General features: G+C 43.1%; 1 protein-coding gene and 1 long non-coding RNA gene across 6 annotated transcripts; one reads left to right on the top strand and one right to left on the bottom strand.

The window, feature by feature from the left end:
* LOC127031348 (uncharacterized) lies at positions 1-4,763 on the bottom strand. Of its 5 annotated transcripts, none has more exons than XR_007768517.1 (3): positions 3,989-4,763; positions 2,325-2,598; positions 1-898 (listed from the first exon to the last, which is right to left on the bottom strand). It is a non-coding gene; the product is annotated as an uncharacterized LOC127031348 (long non-coding RNA). The 5 variants fall into 5 exon arrangements; XR_007768518.1 differs by having other exon boundaries at positions 2,329-2,598; XR_007768519.1 differs by having other exon boundaries at positions 2,337-2,598.
* A 16,281-nt stretch (positions 4,764-21,044) lies between these two features.
* LOC127031170 (olfactory receptor 14A16-like) lies at positions 21,045-22,001 on the top strand. The gene has a single exon (XM_050917933.1). It carries the CDS (start codon positions 21,045-21,047, stop codon positions 21,999-22,001), a length of 957 nt encoding a protein of 318 aa, XP_050773890.1.
* Positions 22,002-22,235: the final 234 nt, after the last annotated feature.

The following is a 22,235-nucleotide window of genomic DNA, read 5'->3' as shown; positions in this document are numbered from 1 at the left end:
AAAGAAACTTAACACATTTCATTAGTGCCTGGCAATGTTTTGCAAATCTCATAGCTGTTTGGGCAAATTCAAGCCCTCCTTTTCCTGGTTGTTAGCCAAGTCTTAACTGTGAGCAGTGTTCTTGAATGGAGTCAGTATCTTATCTATAGCCTGAGCTTGCTATTTTATTTTATTTTTTTTCAGTTAATTCATTCTGTTCTTTGTCCTTCTTCCCTTCTTGGCTTCTTTTAACCTGCAAAGGAAACTTCCACTTTTTACTTATACACCTTCTTCCCAACAATGAAGACATAAACATTGTCATTATACAGTACATTAGTCTTATTATTTAATATATGCCACACACACCCTTTTGCTAAAATAACCTTATTACAGAGCTTTGGAGCAACAAGCCAGGACAAGCACACCCACTTTGAGGAGTTCACTCAATACAACCTCTAGTCCAATAGCCTTTCACCATCCCCAGCCCTCTGGCTAGAAATCTGAGGTAGCCAAAAAGATCCCATGTACAATATGGGGAGTGGGTTAACTTTTCATGTCTTTGCTTTCAAAGACTGTTGGGATGCAAATTTTAACAACAATTTTTGCAATTAACAGTTTGGCCAATGAAATTTCTTTTCTTTACTTAAGGAAATGCATTAGACTTTAGTATATTACATTCTCCTGATTTATCCAAACACTTTGTATTCCAAGTTGAACAAAACAAATATCTGCATTTTAATTTAATCTTTTTGTTTGATTTTAAACTAGACTATTTTATAAAAATATTAAACACAAAAATTCCGGCCACAAGACAAACACCACAGGACAGAACATAGAACACAAAACATGATTCCTATTGTGCCAGTAAATGCATGGTACGTTGAATGCTGTTCAGCTGGCATCAGTTTTCTCTGATTATCTGAAAGACAAAAAAAAGAGAGGTCTACCCACGCCTTCTGGGCAGACAATCATCGCTTGAAATATACAAATACTCTTGTTGGCTTCAGGCAAAACAGAGGAATTACCCCATAGTTTCTTGTATTTGTTTCATAGGCAGCCCAGGTTTTCAATTACATAACACTGTATACATTCTTCAGCTAATTCAACTAAATTGTTCATAGCCAAACCAAATGATTGCAATCCAATAACTTCTTTTCCTGAATTTATTTACAAACATTTCACAGACACCAAAAACTTTTTTTTCTTTAGCATTTTTACAAAGTTCAACTGCTGTTTCGTTCAGCAACTACAGAGTTAACTTCTCACTCTCCCTTAAATCACTTGCTTGTCTCCCAACAGCCACTTTTATCAACTTAAATCACCATTCCAAGTAAGTCCTGGGTATTTGAAATCTCCATGCTTACACTTACTGACTCCTTCCTTCCACTACACCCTTAAAGTTTTCCAACCTGTTTTCCAATCTCTCTGTCTGTTGCCTGCCCGCCTGGGCCCGATCCTGCTTTTCTTGCTGAACCGTCCCTTCCATGGGCACCAACTTGTTCCACTACCAGTTTAGCTAGGAGGGTGGGCTTCTCATCTAGCCCCCACCCCTCCTGGTCTCTTCCCTTAAACATTCTTACTCACAAGACTACCCGAGTCGTCCTTCATGAGGCTTGCCACCTGGACAAAAACACATGGCCCATTGGGCAAAGGCCATTTACTTAACATATAATTTAAAGGACTATTCTTAGAGGGTTTACCCAGAGACTCATTCATCTCTTTGACACTTAAACAGAAAAGAGAATTACACAGAGAGCAGAGGGAATTACAGTCTAAGCCAGACTTTCCCACTTCTATACACTGACCGCTACAGGGGACGGGACAGAAGGATCTCAATTCAACCTCAGAACTTTCTTGCACACATGGCTTCCACTCCGAGGAATTACGAACAAGAGGTTCAGTTCTGCCCACACTCCTAACGCCCAAATGAACAGAGCAGAAAAACAACAGTAACCGGTTAAACAGAACAGAACCAGAACCAGATAGCGTTTTCTTATCCTATTAGGACTCACTTTTACTCATGCAGTTCTCAACATATAACACCAACAGTACCAAGCAAAGCAAACACAAAATAACAAGGGTAAAACAAATAGATGGTGTAAATTCTGCAGGGCTCCCCCCTTCTTAATTGCTCACCAAACTGTGACAAATTTCTGTTACCAATCTATCCCTCGTGTCAGGTGATCAGGCTGACACTACAGGATCGTTGGGGGAAGATAAAGAAAACACACCATATAACTGTATTTTAAAGCTCCATTAATAAAATAATAAAACAACAACGGAGAGTGTTGGGAACGCTCCCTCATCACTCAGGAATACATTAATGCCCCAAGCCCCTTTCATACCCACACACGTACGTCCAGACTGGCCACTTCTGTGTATAATGTTCAGAGAAGGGGGGAGAGGTGGACTGGAGATTATCCTGTATACAGCTTGTCCAGAATTTCTAACATGCTTCTGCTCTTTGGAGGGCTGTTCTCTTGCACCCTGGAATCTTCTGCAGCATCTCTTTCAGAGATTCCAGTCCAGGTCAGCTGCCTGCGGCTTCTTCAGTGTCACCAAGCCACACCGGCTCCGGGGTCACAAAGGCACACTGTTGGATCTTACTGGACAGTTAAGCTTTGCAAATGTATTCTCAATTCTGTAACTTGTATTTCCTTTGCTTCGCCTCTGTCTATATTTTTTTCCTTCACAGCCAGCTGGGGCCGAAAGCAGCCCCTCCCTGCACCAAGCACAGTCCGCGCCGATTCCTGACCCTGAACGCAGAGCAATCCCCCCCTTCCATCCCTGGGCCAAGATGATTTTTAAATTAACCCGTTCCTTTCCTCAATAGACAAATTTGCTCACCCTGTGTCAGGGCTTTTTGGTGATTAAACGCTCCTCTTAGATGTATGATCTTATCTAGATTGAAGTACCTTCTAGTGGGCATTATTTAGATGGATTTTCACGGTGTAAATATTCCAATTCTCTAAATACCTGCAGGTTGTTGAACTATAATGTACGTACATGTAATATGCTGGGGTACCCTTAGGGGGTGAGATGGAATGTTTAGACTGTCCCCCACCCATTTTCCACTTACACACACACGGAGGGTGCCCTGTCCGCGCTAGCGGCTCATAAACTAAGGATTTTTCCCTACAGGGTACTCACACAGGAGAGGCTAACGAGGATGGCCACGACCCTCCTACACCTCCCTTCAGCAAAGAGCGTCGGCTAGTCTCTGGGAGACGGCGCCGCTTACTCTGATTGCATCCAGTGAGATGATCAGACTGTCAGTAGCCCACACAGAAAGGAAAGGGGAAGGGAAGATGGGTACACACACTCCTAGACCCAGGCAGCTTCCTCACCGGACGATGCCAGGCCAAGTCAGCCCACCATGGGTTGGACCTCCTAAAGATCCACTAGTTACCGGGCTTGCGTTAGAGTAGTCCTGGTCACGAGCTTTTGCTTCACAGGGTACTCTGGGCGTCTTCCGGTAACAGTCATTCACACTGGCCCCCAGTACCATTCTGCATTTGATCTTGCTTTTTAGCTACAACAGGGAGAGAGTGCACTAGGACATGGGGTCTCCCCTTTCTAAACAGGTCCCTCCTTTGTCCCTGCACTATCCCTAACCTGCTTTTGGATCCCTGCACTCTGCCAGACAGAGGGAAGAACTGGAGCTACAGTGGGGTATTTTTACAAGAGCTCTCCATACAAACAGCTTCAGAAGCTACCCATTTACTGACAAAACAGGAGTAATTGGAGGATCGTGTTATAATTAAGTGATCCTTCCGGTGGCCACCTTTCTGGTCCTCTAGTTGATATTGAGGCCAGTCTACTATACAGAACTTTTTAGTTTGCTTTTAGTTAGTGGATCTGATCCAAGCACTTCCCAATTCGCTAGAATGCATTCTAAGGGTGTACACCGTGCCCTGCCTGTACTCTGTCCCTGCCCCATATCCTAGGGTGACACTGGGCATCCCCAGGTCATAACAGGCAAAAATCCAGACCACTGGACTGTTCCTACCTTATCCAAGGGACCGGTTCCTCACCGTCGCCCTCAACTGCTTCTCCACTACTCGAGCGCGTTGCACCGTTGTGCCCTCTGAGGTCAGTTGAACTGCGTCTCCGCCGAGGCCCCCGGTGAAGTCACCGGTGCGCGCTGGGCGTCGGTCGTCGCCGCAATCCGTCGACCACCAGAAGGGATCCAGGCAAGGCTAATTTTAGCCTCAATGCCCCACGTTGGGCGCCAAGAACTGTTGCCGGCAGATAACTGCCTGAGGCCAAGCAACAGCGGGGGGGTCCGTCGCCTGGTGTGCCGCGCCAATAAACACACCAGGGTGGAGAAGCAAACCAAGTTTATTTGAGATCTCAAAGCGGTGCAGGGAGATTGACTCAGATCAAGCACACCTAAAACAAGCAGTCTGTTCCTTTATATCCATGAGAACTTTTCTCACTGACTAGCAATCCCCCGTTTCCCCTCCCTCCTCCTCCTTCCTCCCCCTGTAGCAATTACGTAAGCGCAGGTGCATTAAGTAATCTTGGCCGCGGCAGCTCGTTAGTAAGTTTTCCTTCTGCAAGTTATCTTGTCCTTCTGCTAAAGGTGCACAGGCCTCATTATTTCTGCTTTAGACCAGTTAGAACTGTTGCAACTGATAACGGCTGTTACACCTGGCCTTTTAGGTCGATTAAAGTTCAAACATGGAGGGACTCTTGTCTGCTGAGGCCTAAAACCAGGAAGGCTCCATACTCTTGTGGCCTTCCACCCTCCTGAGTTACGTAGGGTTATGCTTAGTGACACCAACACTGATGTCCCAGATGCCCTAGTATGTCAAGTACACTCCATCCCAGAGATGGACGCATGTAGGTGCTCTGAGTTTATGGTTCACTTCTCCATGGGCAGGTGACAGGTGAAGCAAACAGATTCACAGGCTTTGCAAAGATCTCAAAACACAAGATCACATGAGAAATACAGTGATCTGGATAGGGCAATAGAAAACCTCCCTCAGTTCCCTCAACCATCTGGGACATTCATAGAGCTTGGGCCACAGTGTGCCGAGGATTCCCATTCCTACAGCTCACGGCTCCTTCCCTGAATCATGGAGGCTCTATCTTTGACCCCTGGAGTTAGTGTGTTTCCAGTCTTTTTTTCAAATAACTGGTGAGAGACTCTCTAACCTCCCATCCCCTTTGTCAGGTGACCCCTTCCAAAGTCAGACTGATCATGTGATCAAAGCCTTGCTCTACACTTAACCACACACCCAAGTAATATTGCTATGCCAACAAAGCCTTTGGTAAGACATAGCTATGTGGACAGATGAGAACTTCTGTCTGCATAACTAACGTCGCTCAGGAGGTGCTCTTCCTACACCAGCAGAAAAACTCCTTCTGTCAGCATACGCTGTATGTAGACACAGGAGCTCAGCCATGATGGCTATGGCATAGCTGTAGCACCATAATGTAGACACTTCCTCCAGTCGCAAGCTTAATGGAATAATTCTTCTGTTGATCTAGCTGCATCTACACTGGGGGCAGGGGTTATGTTCAGCTATCTATGGCACTCAGTGCATGACATTTTTCACAGCCCTGAAAGACATAACTAGGTCAATCTAACTTCCAAGTGTAGACAGGCCTCAGTAGTGCAGACACAGTCTATGCCCCCTACCAGATGATTCATTGTTAGACACCACCGCACCTCTGGAGTTCAGATTTGCAGTGTGGGTTTGCCCCAGATGGCAGGGCTGTTGTGCCAGAGGGATTATGGCAGGGTGTCTCACCAGCATGCATTCCCCCTTACAGCTGTGAATTTTATTGCAGAGCTCTTTCCTCATTTGCCTCCACCAGGCATCATTCAGGCCTGTTAGTGGTCAATTCATTCTGTGAATTGCCCACCAGCCAGGACACTTTCTTCCCACTCCTCAAAGGGTGAAACAAAGAGTCCAGCAAAATACAAAGAAACATAAATTCTTCCATCCTCACTGGACCCAATCCTTGGCAAAATCTTCACTGGTCCTCCAAGACTGTGGAAAATTATTTGCTGATCTACCACAGAGCGCTTCCTCACAGGTCTTTTTTTCAAGAGGTCCAGCTCCTCCCAAGTTGCTGACCCTCAGGGCTGTTTCCTAGAATCCTTCTCCCAGGCATGTTTCAGGAGTCTCTTCACCCATGCTGCTCTTCCACCTTCAGGGCCAGTACCAGGGTACAAACTTTGTCTGTAGACTTTACTGCTTCTGTCCTCTCTGACAGAGCCCCCATTTCAGAAGAGAATGCAAAGCCCTAAACTTCCTCTCAGTCTCCTTACCTAGGAGAGACAATCAGGAACCCTAGACCCTCATTCTCTTCCCTCTTACTCCCCGGAAGGGCTTCCTATATGTTAGCCACCCCTCACTGGGTCTCATCTTTAATTAAGTCTGCTACACTCTTCTGATACCAACAGGTGCATTAATTGTTCTCCAGTGCTCCTTAAGCTAGTGTGGAATTGATTCATCCCATCGCAGCAAGTGCTCCATTGAATGCATGATCATCAAAGTTTAATGACCCTTTGTTGTGAGCCCTTCACTGCCTCCACTTGGAATGTTAGTCCAGGTGGAGGCAAAAAGACAGCAGGAAGGCCAAGATCGGCCTTACAATCAAAGAGAAGTTTGCAATGCAACACAGACAAGCATGGAGAATCGCCATTATCCATAAGGTTTCATAAGAGGTACATAGTAAGATTTCCCCTAAATGGTCACACATCTTTTGTCCTTTTTCCATTTTGCCATTGAAAAAGGGAGAAAGGGGCAAAATGGAAGGGGAGGAGGGAAAAAAGCTATTTTTATAAAAAAAAGTTAAATTTCATTTAAAAAAAATTTAAAAAAACTTTTATTGTAAAATAAGTGCTTTTTAAATTAAATTATTTTTGTAAACAAAACAATTTTCTTTTTTAATAGGGGTGAATTCAACTTTGATGAGTTTTGTGTAACTTAGGATATGTTAAATATATTTAGTCCAGAATGTTAAAGCTATCTAGGCACTTAATGGAACTTTCAGTAGTCTCTAGTTGCCTCACTGCCATTGGTTGCAATGAGATCATAGAGTCTCTCAGCTTCATTTTATCCTAAATAAATAGCTCAGAGTGTCTGCATTCTCTGCAGAGCACAAATTTACTTTATCCTTTTCATAGGCCTCTTTTACCTCCCAGTGTCTCAGGTTGTAGATGAGGGATGTCATAAACATACAGTTATGGGTAGCATAAAATCCCTCTTTACCCTGCAAAGGGTTAATTCCTCTTTTACCTGTAAAGAATTAAGAATCTCAGATAACCTGGTTGGCACCGGACCAAAAGGACCAATAAGGGGAGAAGATATTTTCAGATCTGGGGGAAGGGAGGGAGAGGTTTTTGGTGGGTCTTTTCTTTTGGCTCTCTTCGAGTCAGCAAAGGAATCAGGGCAGGGTAAATTCATCTCCCTAAGCTATATCTAGACTAAGCATCTAGTATTGCAGATATAGTCAGTAATAGCAAAGAAATGTGTTAGATTATCTTTTGTTTTAGCTTCTGAATTTTCCCTGTGCTAAGAGGGAGGTTTATCTCTAGTTTTGTAACTTTAAAGTTTTGTCTAAAGGAGAAATCCTCTGTGTTTGGAATCTTTTTGTTACCCTGTAAAGTTGTCTTCCATCCTGATTTTACAGAGGTGATTCTTTTATCTTTTTTTAAAATAAAATTATTTTAAGAAGACCCAGGGGGATTGATCTGTGCTCATTTTGTAACCAATTGGTCAGGATATTATTTTCAAGCCTCCCCAGGAAATGGGGTTGTCATAGCATTCCCTCTCAGATCTGAACCTTAGAGTTCAGAAAATGAGATACTAGCACCTGAATCCTCTAAGCTTAATTACCAGCTTAGATCTGATAGCACTGCCACCACCCAAAAATATAGTGTTTTGGGGCACTCTGACCTCCCCAACCTTTCCTGGGGACCCCAAGAACCCAGATCCTTTGGGTTCTTAACCATTCCCCCCACCTTTCCCCCTCCCAGAATTTCCCTCCCTGGGTTATCCTGAGAGATACTGATCCAACCTCTTAAATCACCATACACAGAAGCATCTCCCTTCCCTTCCACAAAGAGGCAAACAGATTCAAGGAAAACAGAGAGAGATTCTATCTCTCCCCCCTCCGGTCTCACCCGTCCTGGTGAGTTATCCCAATCCCCTGGAATAAAACAAGGGAAACAAGAAAAAAAAATCAATCAGGTTCTCTAAAAAGAAATCTTTTAATAAAAGAAAGGAAAAAGTAAACAATTATCTCTGTAACTTCAAGATGTAAATATTACAGGGCCCTATAGCTTACAGACACCAGAAAGAGACTTTCCCCCCAGTACCAATACAAATCAAAACATTCCCAGCAACTACACATATAAAGGTTAACCATCCAGATCCACAATTGCAAATAGAGTAAAACAATCAAAAAGCCTGAGCCACCTGTTTTTACTTACTATTTGAAAAGAAACTTAGAGAGCCCGTAGTGATGTCTGGTCTCTCTCAGACTTTCCAAGAGAAGAACACACAGCGGACAAAGAACACACACAAAAGCTTCCCTTCACCAAAATTTAAAAGTATCTTGCCTTCTGACTGGTCTTCTGGTCAGGTGTCCAGTTCCCTGCTTGTAACCCTTTACAGGTAGAAGAGACATTAACCCTTAACAATCTGTTTATGACAGGGGTGTAGGGGCTTGAGGGGATATTTTGGGGGAGGTAGGGCTCCAAGTGGCCTCCCTGAATGTTTGTTTAAATCTCTTGGTGGTGGCAGCAATCAAGGACAAGGTGGAGCTTGTGCCTTGGAAAAGTTTTAACCCAAGCTGGTAAAATAAGGTTAGGGGTTCTTTCATGCGGGTCCCCACATCTGTACCCCAGAGTTCAGAGTGGGGAAGGGACCCTGACAAGGGGACTGAGCAGGGGAGTCATGACCATGTAGAAGATAGAGAATACATTGTTCTGGTCCCTCAGGGTATAATTTCTGGGTAAGACATACAAAATCATCAGAGTCCCATAGAAAGCTGTAACAACCATAAAGCGAAAGAAGTGGGTAGAAAAGACATTTTATTTCCATCTGGCAGATGAGATTCTCAGGACAGTGCCTATAATAGTAACATAGAATATAACATTTAACAGAAATGGGGCTGAGTGAATGAAAGCTGTACGTTCCATCAGGCAGGAGTCAGTTCTGGAGAACTGAACACATGGGTGAGATCACAGAAGAAATGGTTAATTTCATTGGGGCCACAGAAAGTAAATTGTGACACCAACAATACTATTATACTAATAGCCAGAAATGCACTTATCCAAAAGTCAGCTGCTAGCAGGAGACAGAACCTGCTATTCATAAGGTTTGCATAGTGCAGGGGTTTACATATTGCTAAATACCAATCATATGACATAGCTGCTGGGAAGAAACATTCTGTAGCTCCCAGACAATCAAAGAAATACGTTTGTACAATGCAGCCCTGAAAAGAAATAGTTCTGAGCCCAGTCAGGAGACTGGGCAGCATCCTGAGCAGGATGGTGGAGCTGTAGCAGGTCTCCAAGCAGGATAAGTTCCCGAGTAAGAAGTACATGAGAGTGTGAAGTTGTTGATCACCCACAACTAGAGCAACAGTGAGGATGTTCCCAGACATCATCACAAGGTAGCTAACTGAAAATGGCGGGAAGAGAAAGATCTATAGTTGATGGAGATTTAAGAATCCAAGGAGGATGAATTTGGTGGCTTGATTTCCCCACTCCATGTTTTCTATTGATTGTATCTAAGGCACAGAAAACTTGGCAAATTTTACTGAGGAAGATAAATTAAATTTTAACTAATATTTTCCATTTAATTCCAGAGGTACTGAGATTCCCCTCTCTCCGTTATTTAGTTGCTCAACAGCTCAGTCAAGAATCTTGAGCAGGAAAATTATTTCCCTGGCATTTCAGCTGTGTAGACAACAATTTTTTCTATATTTCTGTAGTCTTTTATTTAGCCCTCATCTATTTGAATGTCTGATTTCCCTATTACACAAAATCATTTTTATCCTGATAACCCAGCTCCTCTTATGAGTGTTGACACAAGCGTCCTATCGCCTGCTGCTCAGTGGTATACATAGGTGCCAACTTCTGCTCCTGCCGCTGGGTGCTTGATCCCCCTCTGCTCGGCCTTGCCCTGACTCCAACCCTTTCCCCAAAGTCTTTGCCCCCTCCCTGCCCCTATTCTGATTCCTTCCCCAAATCCCCATCCCGGCCCTGCTTCTTCCCCTGAGTGCATCACGCTCCTGCTCCTCCCCCCGCCCCCCCCCCGGAGCGGCCAAAAAGCTGTTTGGCGGTGGCCAGGCGGGAAGCACTGGGAGGTAGGTGGAGGAACAGGGACACAGCATGCTCAGGGGAGGAGACAGAGTTGGGATGAGGGGAGGGGAGCTTGGCTGCCACTGAGTGCAGAGCACCCACTAATTTTTCCCTGTGGGTGTTCCAGCTCAGGACCACCCATGGAGTCAGGACCTATGGTGGTATATGGGCACCCACCTTACTGCCTTCAACACTTTTAAAATAGAGACATAGATTCCAAAGCCCCAAGGGAACACTGTGATCTAACACTCTGTCCTGTATACCCCAGGCATAGGATTTCCCCAAAATAATTCTTATAGCAGATTTTTAGAAAAACGTCCAATCTTCATTTTAAAATTCTAAGTGATGGAGAATCCACCATGACATTTGGTAAACTGTTCTAATGGTTAATTACACTTACAGTTAAAAACGTACACTTTATTTCAATCTTAATTAGACTATCTTCAACTACCAGCCATTGGACGGTGTTAGTCCTTTGTCTGCTAGGTTGAAGAGCCCATTATTATATATTACATATTTCTTCTCTGTGTAGATTGTTATAAACTGTAATCAAGTCACCCCTTCACCTTGTCTTTCTTGATGATTGAACTCCTTGAATCTGTCACTATAAGGCATGTTTTCTAATCCTTTAATCATTCTTCTGGCTCTTCTCTGAACCCTCTCCAATTTATCAATATTCTTCTTCAACTGTGGGAATCAAAACTGGACACAATATTCTGGCAGTGGTCACACCAGTACCAAATACGAAGGTAAATTAACCTCTCTACTATACTTGGCATTCCCTTGTTCATGCATCCCAGGATCACATTAGCTCCTGGGATGCATAAATAACCTCACCTTCACTGTTCAATATGCATTTCTCTCTGACTGTACCATTGGTCGTCTTATGCCATAGATCATGAAGGTTGACACATCCCCAACAGTGGCCAGAGCTAGATGCTTCCGATGAAGGAACACAAGACTCTGATTTACATCAAGGTGGGTGAGTGGTTTCTGTCTCGTTGATATTCTCAGTGTCACAACTGAACCTCTGTGGTCTCAATGAAATCAACCATTTCTTCTGTGATCTAACACCCTTGATAAAACTCTCCTGCAGTGACACCCGCCTGATCACAAAGGTAATTGTTATACTCTCTTCCATTGGAACACTACCACTCTTTCTTTTAACCCTGGCTTCCTACATCTATATCATAGGTACCATCTTGATAATCCTGTCCACCATTGGGAGGAAAAAGGCCTTTTCCACCTGCTCCTGTTACCTTACTGTTGGCACCATTTTCTATGGGACTCTAATAATTTTTTACATCATACCATCTGTCAACCCTTTAATCAATATCAACAAAGCATTCTCTCTTTTCTATGTGGTCTTAACCCCAATGGTCAATCCCCTCTTTTATACCCTAAGAAACAATGATATGCCTGAGGCCATAAGGAAATCTGTTAGCAAACTGGCTTCTTTGAAGTGAAGGCTGGTGTTTCCAAGTTATTTATTTTGGGATAAAATACTTGGGAGATAAAATGATCATTTGAAATATACTAACATTGCAATAGTCAGATCCTCACTTAGAATAAATCAGCGTAACTCCACTGACTGATGATTGATCTCATCTGGAAATCTGGCCAATGAAGCTACCCTGAATTACCCCAGTTGAGGATCTGGCCTATTGACACCAATGAAGCTACACTGATTTACACCAGCTGGAGATTAGATTGCATTGTCCTCAGTGAAACAACATTGATTTACATCAGTGATTTACATCGGTGAGAGATCTGGCCCATTGACCAGCTGGTGATGTGGTCTCAAAATGGTTTTATGTTTTCACCAATGTTCAGCCCTGTCTTTTTTTTCCCCAAGTCATCCCTCCTGATTGTTCCATAATGTCAACACCTAGATATTACTGCAATGGCATCTATATGATAGATAAGTAGATAGATAGATTTCATTGTATCTTCCTCTGAAATATCTGGCAATAACCTTTGCTGGAGACAGGACACTGGGACAAAGGGACTCATATCTAATTTGATATGTCAATGTTCCAGTGAACCTATGATCCCACACCAGATATACAATGTGATTGGTATCACTTAGAGAATATAAATCAATGGCTACATTGCTCTCAATTAAATAGGTTTACATGTAATCTCAGCAAGAGGTAACTGGAAAAGAAGATAATGGTTCAATCTGGTTGAATTATTTACAGTGAATAACTTATACAAAATTAGCTAAGATCTTCTGAGGCGACTGCTTCAAAAGATTAGATTTTTTAAAATGAATGTGCTCATCTTTCTTAATTGTTCAACAAATATTCTGAACAAATAAATGTTATACTATGGATTTCTTTTGGATTGTGAATTGTGAGTATTTATTTGAATGTGTTGATTGGGCAGCTTGGCACTATATCACATTGGTTTTCTTCCTTAATGAGGTGACTTATACAATTACATTAAAATTAAACAGGTGATACTATATTTTGCTTCTATTTTATAATCTCCCCCTTGGTTCTCACTTATTTCATTTATCTAGATATTCAGTGAAGGAAGAGGAAACCAAACATCTTTCATCTCTTTCACCTGGATGGGATCTGAGCACCTCTATTAGGTGCACATCCTGCTCTTTCTGGTGTTTCTCATCATCTACCTTTCCTCCATAGTTGTCATTCATCACCACCTTCACGTCCCTATGTTCCTGGCAAACTTGTTCTGCTTGGAGACCTGTTAAACATCCTCTATATTTCCCCAGATGCTGGTGTATTGCCTGACAGAGGATAACAATATTTTCTGTTAGAGCCTATATCACAGAATCATATTTCCTTGGGTACGTGGCAACTACAGAGCATTTTGTCTAGGGAATCCATCACACTGTGCACCTCTCATGGACTTCAAGGCCTGTACCCATTTAACAGTTGGGTCCAGGCTTAGCAGCTCCATGATTAGTATCATAATCCTCCTCTTCATCATCTTGTCCTTCTATTTTCCTTGTCCCAGGGAAATTATCCATTTCTTCTGTGATTTGACGTCCACAATAAAACTCTCCTATGCAGGTTAGTATTTGTTCTGAGATAACAAAGACAAAATCTATGCTTTAAATGCAAAATGGATCTCAGCCTTAAGGACTGGTCTGTAACCCTGGCCTCCATATACTTAGATATAATTTCATTTATTTTAATTTTAAGGCCTGATTCCCTGGTAATCTCTAGCAGTTTTCAGCTACTCCTGTGAAATGGAAAGGATCAAGAGCAAACTGTCCAATTAAACTGGGATTAGATAGATTATAAAATCTTTGGGTCAGTCACTGGATTTTAGTTCTCTGTTTTTATAGCACCTAGTGCAATGTTGCACCAAGGTACTGTCGGGGAAATGACCACCACCTTGTTAATTGATTAGACAGCCTGAGGCTCCTTTTATTGAGAAATTATTAATACATGCACGCACACACGGAGAGACAGCGTATCCCCTAGCAAGGGTTAAGCCGCTTTTTTGAACTGATTTTTGCCACAGCTTATAAAGCGTAAAACCACAAATTAGCATATTTGCTTACACATAAATTATAACCTTATTTGGCAATTATATGACATACATTTTTGAAGAGCAATTAACATTATTCTTATATGGTAGGTATAACATATGTAAAATTGCAAGCTCGTATCTTTTACTTCCTTAAGGATGTTTTTATGACTGTCAGAAGACCCTGCTATCAGTTACCCTACTTGCGGTCTAGCTGACCTGCCTGGTAAGGCCCCTTAGGACTCAGTGTCCGGTGTTCAGTTCCCAATTCGGGCCAGCTGTTGCTATGCTGATACTTGGATTATTTATGCTAACGCAGGCCTTTTAATATGTTACTGTAAGGCAGTGGTAAGCTGGTTCTTAGGGGAATTTTTTTTTATGCTAGCAGCACGATCATGGTGTGTGTATAATGAAACTGCCTTTTGGGAGTGCAGTTCTGCAGTGGTTATGTTAGCAACTTATTTTTTATGTGTTAGTACTTTAGGCCTATGATTTTATTGATTTAGTATAAGCAGATTAGATCTGTTATAAGAGGAGGGGTAAAGTTCCCTGTCAGTACTAGACTAGTAATAGTAATATGGCTGAATAGCACTGACTGAGAGGTGGGAAGCACCTGCAAGATACTCTTGAATCTGTTTCTTCATTTGTAGTTGACTATTGGGTTTAGTTATCTGTGTTACTGCATAATTAAATAATAAGAGCAATTAAATTAGTTTGTAAAGGTGGGATTTGCAAAAGTTCTTAAATAACATCAAAGAGTTAGGTCAGCACTGGGAACCTGTGAGGTGGGGAGGTCCTAGAGCTTGGGCTGCAGCCCAAACCGCAATGTCTACACAAAGAGGAAACATCCCCGCAGCCCAAGTTAGCTGGCATGGGCCAGCTATGGGATTTCATTTGCAATTAAGACATATCCTAAGTGATTTAAGTGCATAGTTCCAATGGACTTTAATTGGGACTTACATTCCTAAGTCACTCAGACACTTTGAAAAACCAATTCTTGTTCACATTAGGAGTGTCAATATTTTTTCATCAATTTTTCTTTGAAAGAAAATAGATTTTCAGTAAAATGAACATTTTTGTGTTGGGTTTCCTCAAGCATTTTAGATTTTTTTGGTCAGAAATAGACAACCTCCAATTAAAAAAATAATAATAAAAAAATCAGATACAAGAGATACAAACTAAATCAGTTTTCAGCAGCAAAGTGTTTGGTTTGCTTAAGGTAAACCGTAAAGTAAAAAAGCCTGCAAAAGTTTTTATGTCCTTCAGCACCGAAACCCCTGATTAGAGGAGCCTAAAGACAGTTGGGTTAGTCATACCATTAATCAGAAGAAGAAAATTTTAGCAACAGTTAATTCCTCCAAAGTTCTGTCCCCAGGAGAAATGAGTTGCTCCGTCATCTCTAGAAGTTACACTCTTGTAATTAATCCCAGTGGACAAAGAGCTATGAAAGTGCAGACTGATTAGGAACTTTGACTCTTCTTTGGTTCAAAGTCACCAGCAAAAATTGGATTGGAAACTGTGTAATGGGCCAGATCTGCAGCTGTTGTAAATGGATGTAGTGCCATGGAAGTCAATGGGCAGATCCCCAGCTGGTGTAAATCAGAATAGCTCTATTGATATCAAAGGGCCAGACTCCTCTTTGGCATGAATAGTTCTAGCTACTATTAACTCAATTGTACTGATTTACATCAGCTCATGACTTGGGTAATAACTTCTATTGTTTGCCTCAGAGTAACTTAATGACCAACATCAAACACCCAGGGCAGCCTGGATCCCTCTAGTGGCCACATCGCAAGAGTTGCTGATGTAAAGCTGGAAAAGAAAAAAGCCTGCTCAACCCAGAGATAATCATATTGAGTTAATGAAGGAACAAACTATTCCAGGCCAGCTGGGGCTGTGGTACCACTAGGTTCTTAGCTATTGTCGGTCACGTCTGTGCTACAAATATATTTTTTTACTGCAAACACAATTTTTGTTGTTGTTGTTGTTTTTAGATTGCAAACACCATAGGACACCTCTGGATCTCAGACCTGCTTGTTTTTAGCCTAGGATCCTTCTAAGGATGCTGCCGTCATGTAAGATCCAGGGTAGGTCGGATCTCCCTTCTGTGAGGGTAGGCTCGGCTAGGGCTGGTTGTCAGGATGGTTTGGTCCTGAAGTGAGACCAGAGCTGGTCTCACAGCCCTGGTGATGAGATTCAGTGATTTAACCCCAGAGCAGGGACATCCTGGGCTGTGACTGTGTCTCAACCCTGCAGAAGCCAGGATTATCTCCATAGCTGGGAGGGGCTTTCAGTCCCCCATCCCATTTAGTCCATCACCTCTCTGCCAAGTCTGGTCAAGGAGAGGAGCAAGCAGCACCCATCTGTGGAGTGTTTGCTAGGAACTGCAGAGAGATTTAGCAACTCAGGAAATCCAGTTAAGAGACATGGAAATAACTGCTGGATGATATAGTGAGGGATGCATGATAACTAGCTAAATAATCCTGCTGCTTGAGACCGGAAAGCGTCTCAAGTTGGGACAAGTTATACAAAGTCCAGAACAGTAAGTTTGCTATTTCAGTTAAATGTATTTGGATATTAATAAACTGAGTATGTTTAGTTTCAAAAAAAGGAAGACTGCGGGGGGACCTGATCAAAATCTTCAAATATGTTAAAGGTTGATATAAAGAGGACGGTGATCAATTGTTCTCCACATCTACTAAAGGTAGAACAGAAAGCAATGGGCTTCATCTTCCGCAAGCGAGATTTAGGCTAGGTAGTATGAAAAATTTTCTATCTCTAAGGGTCGTCCAAATCAGGGCTTTGGAGCAGAGCCCAGAGCTGGAGCACGGAGAAGCTCTGGAGCAATGGAGCTGCAGATTTTTGCCTGGAGCTGGAGTGGAGCCGGAGCACAGCTCCAAAGACCTGGTTTGAACAGGCTGCCAAGGGAAGTTGGACAAACCTCTGTCAGGGATGGTCTAGGTTTACTTGGTCCTGTCTTGAAGCTGGGGGCTGGACCAGGTGAACTCTCTATGATTTTACATTGGGGATTTAAGAACATAAATGTGAATTACAATTTGAAGAGTTTAATTAATTCTATTAATTAATTCAATATCAATGGCTGCTCAGATTTTTATTTCTTCCTTGGAAAATTTTGGATTTTTACCAAAAAAAACCTAAACCCAGTTTTTTTTCTTTTTTCCACCAGCATTTGGGAAATCAAAAAATTTCAGCTGAAAATTGCAATTTTGAAGTTGAAAAACAAATGATTTTTTTTTCAGATTTCAGTGTTCAAAACATAACTGACTAAAGCAACAGCCCCCCAGAATATGTTTTATAAACATTAGCACTTTTGAAAGAGGAGTCAGGGCTAGCAGCCAAAGCATGTCTATTTTGATCAATGTCAAAGACATAGGCTACGTCAGTGGGACTAGACTCCAAATCTCTTAGTCAAGCACTACACCTTTTGTCACATGCTGCTGCCAGCCAAAAAGGGGAAAAGAAAAAAAAAACTGCTGTAAACAGTTATGCAAAACATATCCAATACTAAGATGGAGGTCTGACTGCACAACATAGACATAAAGTCACAGAGGTAAAAGATCAACACAGCAGTAATTGAGCAATGTTACTAGCCCATCACGTCATAGAAATGGACATGCAGCTGGGATTGGTGGCATAAATAAATGTGTAACAAGGCAACTAGCCGTCTATGTGGCCCTTGGGTGGAATCATCACAGATGAGCTACCATTTTGAAGGCTGGGTGTGTCTATGTTGTATTTCCAGGGAAAGGAGGAATCAGGCTGTTTTAAAATGTTAGTTTCATGCCCATATTTTAAGCTGAGCACAATAGGGGAAGCATCCTGGCTGGAATTGTTGGATTTGGGTTCTATTTTGCTCCAGTTCTTCATACTGCATTGTATCAGGCCACATCTTGGGCAAGATCCTCAGATGGTGTAAACTGACCCAACTCCCTTGATTTAAAGGTAGCTAATCCAAGTTATAAGCAGCAAAGAGTCCTGTGGCACCTTATAGACTAATAGATGTATTGGAGCATGAGCTTTTGTGGGTGAATACCCACTTCATCAGACACATGTAATGGAAATTTCCAGAAGCAGGTATAAATATACAGGCAAGAATCAGTCTGGAGATAACAAGGTTAGTTCAGTCATGGAGGATGAGGCCCTTTTCTAGCAGTTGAGGTGTGAACACCAAGGGAGGAAAAACTGCTTTTGTAGTTGGCGAGCCATTCACAGTCTTTGTTTAAGCCTGAGCTGATGGTGTCAAATCTGAAAATCAACTGAAGCTCAGCGGTTTCTCTTTGAAGTCTGGTCTTGAAGTTATTTTGCAGTAGGATGGCTACCTTTAATTTTGCTATTTTGTGTCCAGGGAGATTGAAGTGTTCTTCTATAGGTTTTTGTATATTGCCATTCCTAATATCTGACTTATGTCCATTTATCCTTTTACGTAGAGACTGTCCAGTTTGGCCGATGGACATAGCAGAGGGGCATTGCTGGAACATGATGGCATATATAACATTGGTGGATGTGCAGGTGAATGAACTGATGATGTTGTAGCTGATCTGGTTAGGTTCTGTGATGGTGTCGCTGGTGTAGATATGTGGGCAGAGTTGGCATTGGCGTGGTGCGGGGAAATAAGGAAACAAATTAACAGAGCAAGATGTCTCCTGCTGCAAGACAAGCCCAAGAAATAAACCAACAGGACTCCACTGGCTATCACCTAGAGGGCAGGGCAAGAGGGGCAATTTGCCCCAGGCCCTGGCCCCACAGGGGCCCCCACGAGAGTTTTTTCGGGGCCCCTGGAGTGGGGTCCTTCACTCACTCCGGTGGGCCCGGAATACTCTTGCGAGGCCCGGGCCCCCGGAACTTCCTACACTCCTGGTCTTCGCCGGCAGGGGGTCCTTCCTCTCCGGGGCAGAAAGACCCCCCACCGGAGAATTACCACCGAAGCACAGCCGGGTCTTCGACAGTAATTCGGTGGCAGGGGGACCCTTCTGTTCCAGGACCCGCTGCAGAAGTGCCCAGGAGACCCGCAGCGGGGGCCCCCCGCCACCGAAGACCCGGCTGCACTTTGACGTCGGCTCCCGCTTCGGCAGTAATTCGGTGGGAGGGGGGGCCCTGCCGCAGGTCTCCAGGACACCTCGGCGGCAGGTCCTGGAAGAGAAGGGCCCCCAACCACCGAATTACTGCTGAAGCGGGGCCCCCCGCCGCCGAAGACCCCAGGCCCCCGGAATCCTCTGGGCAGCCCTGCCCACAGTCCTCAGCTAAAACTTCTCCAATGCATCATCAGTGATCTACAACCCATCCTGGACAATGATCCCTCACTTTCACAGACCTTGGGAGGCAGGCCAGTCCTTGCCCACAGACAACTCACCAACTGTAAGCAAGCACACACCACACCATAGTAACTCTAACTCAGGAACCAATCCATGCAACAAACCTCGATGCCAACTCTGCCCAAATATCTACACCAGCGACACCATCACAAGGCCTAACCAGATCAACCACACTATCACCGGTTCATTCACCTGCACGTCCACCAATGTTATACATGCCATCATGTGCCAGCAATGCCCCTCTGCTATATACATTGGCCAAACTGGACAATCTCTGTGTAAAAGGATAAATGGACGCAATTCAGATATTAGGAATGGCAAAAATCTGTAGGAGAACACTTCAACCTCCCTGGACACAAAATAGCAGATTTAAAGGTAGCCATACTACAGCAAATAAAATGTCCAGACCAGACTTCAAAGAGAAACTGCTGAGCTTCAGTTCATCTGCAAATTTGACACTATCAGCTCAGGATTAAACAAAGACTGTGAATGGCTAGCCAACTACAAAAGCAGTTTCTCCTCCCTGGTGTTCACACCTCAACTGCTAGAAGAGGGCCTCATCCTCCATGACTAAACTAACCTTGTTATCTCTAGACTGGTTCTTGCCTGCATATTTATACCTGCCTCTGGAAATTTCCATTACATGCGTCTGATGAAGTGGGTATTCACCCATTAAAACTTATGCTCCAATACATCTGTTAGTCTATAAGCTGCCGCATTCTTTGTTGCTTTTTAGGGATCCAGACTAACATGGTATCATAACCTTAGTCCCAGATTTGGACCTTAGCGTCCAAAATATGGGGGTTAGCATGAAAACCTCCAAGCTTAGTTACCAGCTTGGACCTGGTACTTGCTGCCACCACCCAAAAAATTAGAGTGTTTTGGGGCACTCTGGTCCCCCTGAAAAACCTTCCCTGGGGACCCCAAGACCCAAATCCCTTGAGTCTCACAACAAAGGGAAATAATCCTTTTTCCCTTCCCCCCCTCCAGGTGCTCCTGGAGAGATACAAAGACACAAGCTCTGTGAATCCAAACAGAGTGACTCCCCCTCTCCGTTCCCAGTCCTGGAAACAAAAAGCACTTTCCTCTTCACCCAGAGGGAATGCAAAATCAGGCTAGCAAATCCAACACACACAGATTTCCCCCTGATTTCTTCCTCCCACCAATTCCCTGGTGAGTACAGACTCAATTTCCCTGAAGTAAAGAAAAACTCCAACAGGTTTTAAAAAGAAAGCTTTATATAAAAAAGAAAGAAAAATACATACAAATGGTCTCTCTGTATTAAGGTGATAAAATACAGGGTCGATTGCTTAAAAGAATATTGAATAAACAGCCTTATTCAAAAAGAATACAAATCAAAGCACTCCAGCACTTATATTCATGCAAATACCAAAGAAAAGAAACCATATAACTTACTATCTGATCTCTTTGTCCATACACTTAGAAACAGAAGATTAGAAAACAGAAACTACTTCTCCAAAGCTCAGAGAAAGCAGGCAGACAGAAAACAAAGACCTCAGACACAAAATTCCCTCCACCCAAAGTTGAAAAAATCCGGTTTCCTGATTGGTCCTCTGGTCAGGTGCTTCAGGTGAAAGAGACATTAACCCTTAGCTATCTGTTTATGACACATGGCTACCCCTCTGATACTTGAATCCAAATTATGTTAGTGTGATAATGCACTTGACTAGTGGTCTGGATGAGAGTGGTGAGGAGCACTCACCACATCTAGCCAATTCACATGATGAGTGTTGTGCGACTCTCACATTCATATCAGGAGATCTTAATGAGAGAGGAATCAGGGTAATTCCTTCTGTTGTTCTAATCATGAGCCTTTTCTTTGTTCTTCCCTACACAGGACATGAGGACAGTCAGGACATGATGTACTGAGAAGGAAAATGTTCAACCAAACCACAGTGACTGAGTTCCTTCTCCTGGGCTTCTCTGAGGGTCGAGAGCTGCAAATTTTACAGTTTGTGGTGTTCCTAGTGATTTACCTGGTAGCCCTGACAGGGAACCTCTTTGTTATCACTGCTGTAATCCTTGACCTCCATCTTCACACCCTCATGTACTTCTTACTGATAAATTTATCCATCCTGGACCTCAGCTTTATCTCTGTCATTATCCCCAAATCCATGGTCAACTGCATCATGAACACCAGGTCAATTTCTTATTTTGGATGGTTTGTCCAAGTCTTTTTTTTCATATTATTCTCTTCAGCAGATGTTTTCTTACTCACCATCATGGCATATGACCGATACATCGCTATCTGCAAACCACTGCACTATGAGAGGGTGATGAACAGGAGAGCTTGTGTCCAAATGGCAGCCAGTGCCTGGATCTGTGGTCTTCTCAATTCTGCACTGCACACTGGGAGCACATTTTCCATAACCTTCTGTGGAGTCAACATGGCGGATCAGTTCTTTTGTGAAATTCCCCAGCTACTCAAGCTTACTTGCCCTGACTCAAACCGCAGTGAAGTGCGAGCTATTGTAATTGTTATCTTTTTAGGCTTAAGCTGCTTTGGTTTAATAATTGTGTCATATGTCCAGATCTTCAACACAGTGCTGAGAATCCCCTCTGAGAAGGGCCAGCATAAAGCTCTGTCCACCTGCCTCCCTCACTTCATTGTGTTCTCCTTGTTTGTTTCCACTGGCACCATTGCCTACTTGAAACTCACCTCAAGCACTCCAGCAGGTGTGGATCTCGTGGCGATTGTTCTCTATTCTCTGGTGCCTCCAGTGATGAATCCGGTCATCTACAGCATGTGGAACAAGGATATCAAAGCTGCCCTATGGAGAATAATTGGATCAAGGTTGTTCTCCAAGAATAAAATGCCCATATTTCTTCCATGACCATAGTTTCATTCAGCATTTCGTCATAAATGTAACCAACTGATGATACAATTGGTCCCATGTGAACATAGAATGCAATCTGATTATGCGGTAGAAAAAATCCAGACTAGCTCCGTTGAACTCAATGGAGTTACTGTAGGGTGTGACTGGTGTAAATAAACCTGTCTAATCAGTAGCCATAAGAAAGTCTTAAGCTTGTGTCTTTTTTATGTTCTGTTTGTTGGGTGTTTGGTT

Source organism: Gopherus flavomarginatus, chromosome 11 (genome assembly GCF_025201925.1).
Source record: "Gopherus flavomarginatus isolate rGopFla2 chromosome 11, rGopFla2.mat.asm, whole genome shotgun sequence".
Lineage (NCBI taxonomy): Eukaryota > Metazoa > Chordata > Testudines > Testudinidae > Gopherus > Gopherus flavomarginatus.
This window is presented reverse-complemented; position numbering and strand designations above follow the sequence as displayed.